This window comes from Pyrus communis, chromosome 11 (genome assembly GCF_041283825.1).
Source record: "Pyrus communis isolate YQ-2024b chromosome 11, ASM4128382v1, whole genome shotgun sequence".
Classification (NCBI taxonomy): domain Eukaryota; kingdom Viridiplantae; phylum Streptophyta; class Magnoliopsida; order Rosales; family Rosaceae; genus Pyrus; species Pyrus communis.
Window position 1 is genome coordinate 28,025,608 of NC_142575.1, and position 6,185 is coordinate 28,031,792.

At 36.9% G+C, this 6,185-nt stretch overlaps 1 protein-coding gene across 3 annotated transcripts; it reads right to left on the minus strand.

Annotated features, from left to right (window-relative positions):
* Positions 1-2,596: 2,596 nt before the first annotated feature.
* On the minus strand, positions 2,597-5,958 carry LOC137743453 (protein DETOXIFICATION 19-like). 3 transcript variants are annotated; one of them, XM_068483345.2, is made up of 8 exons: positions 5,724-5,958; positions 4,821-5,055; positions 4,013-4,557; positions 3,703-3,789; positions 3,550-3,606; positions 3,209-3,459; positions 2,981-3,099; positions 2,597-2,869 (listed from the first exon to the last, which is right to left on the minus strand). In XM_068483345.2, exons 2-8 carry the CDS (start codon positions 4,905-4,907, stop codon positions 2,684-2,686), a joined length of 1,332 nt encoding a protein of 443 aa, XP_068339446.2. In that variant the 5' UTR covers positions 4,908-5,055; positions 5,724-5,958; the 3' UTR covers positions 2,597-2,683. The 3 variants fall into 3 exon arrangements, with proteins under 3 accessions (XP_068339446.2, XP_068339445.2, XP_068339447.2); XM_068483344.2 differs by having other exon boundaries at positions 4,821-5,047; positions 5,724-5,948; XM_068483346.2 differs by having other exon boundaries at positions 4,821-5,051; positions 5,724-5,865.
* Positions 5,959-6,185: the final 227 nt, after the last annotated feature.

Consider the following 6,185-nt stretch of genomic DNA (forward strand, 5'->3'; position numbering starts at 1 on the left):
CTATAACATTAAGTCGCTACTTAAATCTAATTTCTTAACTTAATGATTTAGCTCTAAGTTAATTGGTTTTGAAAAAATATATGGGTTTTTATTAATTTTTTGGGGCACATAGTGTCCATGTGGCAGACAGTTAAGCAAAAGTTGGTCCATTTGTGCCACATTTGTAGTTTAACAGATTTGTTAACGGACTTAGACGGCGAGGGGCAAAGTGGAACACAAACAAGTTTTAAGGGGTTAGGCCTTCCACAGTGGTTTAAAATGAGTTCGATGTCATACGACGTTGGTGTAAGTTTGATAAGCGTGCGTGTTATACAGTAAAACCTATGAGCTCATCTTGCAATGTTTTACGAAGACTGAAATTGTCTATTTTTTTATTTTTCTATTATCTGTATCACGCCTCGGTATTTATTCTAGTCCCTCACTTTTCAACGAATGGATGTATGGATTTAAGAACAGCCTTACCTTCAACGGAAACATTAACAAGTTACAGGCCAAAGTTCATTGTCTATATATGATGTGCAACTCGAACTCATTTATCTCGTTTCGATTTCGTAAGAGAGAACGCGGAGCGCTATCCCCGGCCGCCGATACAGTTGCAAACAACCAGTTCTTACCATTGCTAGATATACATGGGAGCAGTGGCGAAACCACGTGAGGGCGAGGAGTGGCGGCCGCCACTCCCCTCGCCGGAAATGAAGCCCAGGAGCGAGTACCCGCCCCTCCTCTCGCCGGAAATGAAGCCCTGTTTTTTGCTGCAGCTGCACAAACGCTGCGCACGCAGTGGCAAGCCACAAAGACGCAAGTAGGTGTGGTCCCACCTCTGGTCATCGGAACTCTACTATAAGAGTGATAAGCCACCCCTCAGGACTGGACGTCATTCCTCTGAACCTGCACTAAAACAGTGAAATTTTCACACGTCTCTCGCGAGGAAGAAGAACTGTAGCATATTTCAGTTTATTGGCTTTAAGAGGAACGGTGCCGTTACGTATATTGGCATTAACAGGAGCTGTGCCGTTATGTTTATAGGCTTTAATGGAACGGTGCCGTTACGGGTATAGGCTTTTGACTTAGTTATATCTACAACCCACAAGAAACTGGTTCGGCCCAATTTTTGGGCTCTTTTTCTTTTTTCTTTTTATTTCATTTAATGTTTTATTTATAATGAAGGCATTTTGGTGCTGTGATTATCCCTCAATTTCATTTTTTTAGTTGTTTTAATTTTGTCAAGTTGCTACTTAGTATTACAGTCTAATAGTATTCCTCTTCACTTGTAAGTGATAGGTTTTAGGTTCAATTCACACCAAAGGCGAATTTGAACGATATTATTGTTAACTCATTGTGAGGCTTATCTCACACCCCCACCCCTTAATGATAATATCGTTTGTTAAAAAAAAAAAAATTCAAGTTGGTTATTGTGTCTTTTGTTAGACATCTCTAATCTACTTTATGAATTTAATGACAGTATATAATTCAGTTAAGAACCATCATTTTGAGAATGTTAATCAAATGAATATATTAATTAGTACGCACATCGTCGATATACATGCCACTAAAAAGTATACATGTTAACTTTTTATCAGAATACCACACTTAACAAAAATGATATTCTTTTCATCTATTTGTACTATCTCTTTAATAGATATGAGACTCACATGTATTGGCGAACTCCACCTCTATTAAAAAGTTTCCCTTAAACACCAACACACTGCCCCCATCAACTTGCATGACCAACACCACACCACAAGTAACACGACCACCATCACTCACAAACGGATCACCTGCTAGGACACATCTAAAATTGGCTAATTGCATTCATATTCATATTTGGATGAGGATTTTCTAAGTTCCAAGGGAATGATGCCAAATTATTAGGGAAAGTACCACAAAATATGAACGACATTGTAACTTATTTATATTGACAAATTATGAACAACATTAATATTATTTACAATCTAAAATGATGTGGGTATCAATATTTTTTTGGACCTCTTACGCTTTGAAATTTCGCCCCTCCCCCCGAAAATTCCTCGTTTTGCCACTGCATGGGAGGTAGGCGAAGCTAGCTTGCTTCTCTTCTCCTTTTATGTATAAAAGACTTCAATGTCATGAATTTATCCCTAACGATGGAACCGTGATTAGTATTATCTTGCGCATTTAAAACATGTAATAAAAATTTGGGGGCCTTTTCAAATCAGAAGCCATGTGCGGTGACACCTTTTATAAACCCTTAAGGTTGGCTATGAACATAGGCTAAGTAATTTTTAGGGCCAACAGGTTGACAACAGTTGGTCTTGTATGTGAATCTGACCTCATATTTGAATGGGATGATTATTTCAGGCCTTGTTGGTTTTGGGGGTTGTGGATAGGATTATTTGTGGCAGCATACTTTTGCTAACTGTATTATGCAAGAATTGGACCCATCGATCGGAAAATTCATCATCAGCTGCAGTTTGAAGTATGACAGCCGAATGGTGAAGTTCTTGTATATAGAAGCTGGCAACTAGTTGAACAACAGCTCAGTTTGTATTCTTTCTACTTTTGACAGTCTCTTTTTTGGAGTAACTAGTTAATTAATCATGTATAATTTGAAAGCAAATTTGGAACACTTGAGATTTATTTGAGAAATATGGTTTCTTGTTTCTGCAAATCCATGTATTATTACGGTATTAATTGGACATAAGCATCAACTAGATTTTCCCAAGTGGTCTATGTTTGTATTTCTTTCGGTATTATCAATTGAGACCAAAACTGGTGCTTCCTGCTCTGGATTTTTAAGTAAATCTGATTGAGTCCATTTCTTGAGCACTGTAATCAACAAAAGCGTGCTTGCTTGGCAGGAGAGACCACAGATTATACCAATCCACAAGCCCTGTACCAAAATAAAAACACGAAAACCGAATTAATTGAACTATTTAACAAAATAAATCAAGTTAAATTCTGCTTGCTGATAGATAAATCAAGAACTACAAGGTTGTCTCACCTTGGCATAAAGTTTGAACTTAAATCCAAGTAGACCAGCAATTGTCATACCAACGAAATAAAACGTTGCCAAGTTTACATACACAACTAAGTGTTGCCACCCACATCCTCTAGCCACACCTGAAAACCAGATAACCGAATTAACGGACTCCAAGAAAAAACGCAGGAAAAAAGTGAAGATTCAAATCAAATAGAACTATCCCTACTAGAAAAAGTGGGGAATTTCAACCTGAAAAGACACCTTGAACAGAATCAACTATTATTGAAATTGCAAGCAATGGCGTCATTGATGCAAAGTCCTCTTTCAGTACTGCGTAATTCGCGTTGCTGTCAATGAAGAAGCCAGCCCAAATGTTGTGACCACACACAAGAGCCAGAATAATTGCAAAAGAAAGAAGCACAGAGAGCTTAAGATTGACAACCATTGCATTCTTAGCTCTGTCCGGATTGCCTGCTCCTAATTCATTTGAAACTCTTGTGCTGCCACAATGTGGACGCTTTGTTTCAATCCATGCAATAGAAAGAGGATATCGAAAAACTTATAATAAAGGAATAGAAGAAAGTACTAACCTGGCAGCGGCACTGAGGCCATATGTAACCATGTAACCAATTTCTTGCGTATTCACACTGAATTATATTGAACGAAGGCATGCAGCTTGAGTAAGCCAGAAATAACCGGTACATTTGAGGAGAGAAATCTAAGAAGAAATATATGAAGCTTACCACATTGCAAGCAGTGAAGTGTTTCTTGCTGGGTTTGGCATCAATCCTCCCATGAACACCAGAATCTCAAAAGCCCATTCCTCCAAACTAGAAACAATGAAAGAAGCAAATACAAATTTGGGCTTTAAACTTTAAACATAAACATAAAAGATAAACTTTTGCGTGTCATTGGCTTTCGTGTTGTTAGGCTATGAATCTGATACAATGTTAATCATATAGGATTTTCTCTAAATGCGTGTCTCAGTATATTGGCATGAGAAAATTACTTGACATAACAGTAGTGAAAATTTCCAGAGGATTGTACACTTACCATTCCATTGTTCCAGAGGGAAGGGCCAGTTTCAAGCCTGTGAGGACATAATCGAAAGATTCGAATGAAAATCCTTCCCATGTGCTCTCAAAGCTCTTTGTACAAGTAACAGTGAAAGCCAGCATGAGAACAGATATCCATAGAGAAACTGAAGCTGCTAGTGGAGCTCCCTTAAAACCAAGAGTTGTCCAGTGCACAAAACCATATGTGATGCCAATATGAATAACAATGGCAATCACTGAGAAGACCATTGGCATTACATATATAGATTGTGTCTGAAGAAATCTCAACATGTTTTGCAGGAAAGCAAAAGCGAATAATCCGGGGATCAAAAATTTCAAAAAAAGTGCTGCAGATTTTGAAATTTGAGGATCTTGGTGAAGTAAAATTAGTATAGGCTCTGTATAGAGCCAGATTATAGATATCAAGAAACAGAAGAGGGTCGATATGATGCAAGAAGCTTGTAGATAAATTCCCAACATTCTATACAATTTTGCACCAAAGCCTTGCCCGCAAAGTGTTTCAAGAGCTCCACTCAGCCCAACCTAAGATAAAAAATGAAAAAGAAGAAGACGAGAATCTTATTAGATTAATGTCATGAAATTATCTTGTCACCACAGTGTGACAAACGTTTTATGTTCGTTGCTAAACCACATGATGATATATATTGTTTGATTGTCTGATTGTCTGGCAATAGAACATTTTATATCCATTTTAAAAGCAAACGCTATATATACACTATCCGTTATTAAATCACAACATGTTACATACTCTCCATAATAGAACAGCTTAATGACCGAGAAATTACCACGAACGCAAAACCAGTAACATTGGCCCATGAATTGGCTAGGGTTGCGCCGGCTAACTGAAGCTCACCAAGGTGGCCAGCAAACATGACCGAGACCAATGGGATCAAGGAAAAGAACACATTGGTGAGGATTGTTGGCAATGAAAAGAAAATCTGCTTTTTAGCCTCCTCAACGTCTACCAGTTTGTTCCACCACCTTCCCTTTGATCCTTCTTCTCCATTCCCACCTGCCTAGCTATAATATGGGCGCATTAGTAATATCTTCAAGTTGAAGATCTTACACAAGTTTTGATCTTTTAATTTCCAGAATAATAATTGCACTCTGAAGTTACACTCAAGGACATAAACAGAATTTCTGAAGAGAGTGTAATGTACTTTATTTATTTTTCTATAAACTATTATTCATTTTTGGGAGTCAATTTTTTACAAACAAATACATAAATAAATAACAATAAGGCAACGCAATAATAAATAAATTGATAGATTTGCACTTGAAAGTTGAAACATGTAACTAATAGGATTGGAACTAGTAAAGTATGGATTTTGAGTAAAGAGGTTGGAATTGTGATATTATAAATAGTTTTGCAATTGAGTTATTGTTCTAAATTGTTAAATATAGCTAAGTTTATATGCTGTAAAATTTTGTTTTGTAGTTAAGTTAGGCTGGCTATAGTCTAGGGGAGTTGGACCTCCACTTTTGGTTACACTTAGTTGACAATAATTTTATTTACATGCACATAAACTAATACATTCTAATAAACATACGTAAAATCAAATTGTAGTAGAAAGTGTGTATGCAAATACGTCAATTTTTGAGTCTAAATGACATTACTCTCTCGTAGTTTGCACTACAACGAATTCTCGAGAAACGAAGCAATAAGAAGGAAAGGTTCAATGTCTCACCTTCAGCAATCATTTTTTCCGCAACCTAGAAGATCAATGATAGATATCTATTATAAAGTTAAAACTAGTAAATTAAACTGCTGAGTTGTGAGGAGGAGGAGGTCAATGACACAACGACAAGGTCCGAGAAATTTATATGGCAAATGAGGCATATATATAGTCTGAATATTGTCGTAGAAATTAAGTAGACTAACGACAGACTTCTGTTTTCTTTTCTGATCTGTTGAATGCAATCATAATCCTTGATTTTAAGAACTTCAATTATAGACTTTTTTCCTGGTATATTTTCTTTTTTCGGTCCAACCTTTTTGGTATATTCTTCAGTCGTAGACTTTTGGATCCCCTTCTTTACATATGAAATTGGTACAGTACTTATCCTTAATGTTTGGCAAAATTCCTAACTCAAAAAGTCGATGGGGCTGGGGAACAGATTCGAACCTAACCCTAATGTAAACATCCCCA

What these genes read in the sequence shown, in the direction of transcription:
- LOC137743453 (XM_068483344.2), bottom strand. An exon ending in ACTTCACTGCTTGCAATGTG is followed by an intron (nt 3,607 to 3,702) that starts GTAAGCTTCATA and finishes AATATAATTCAG; the next exon opens with TGTGAATACGCAAGAAATTG. An exon ending in TGTTCAAGGTGTCTTTTCAG is followed by an intron (nt 3,100 to 3,208) that starts GTTGAAATTCCC and finishes TCTGGTTTTCAG; the next exon opens with GTGTGGCTAGAGGATGTGGG.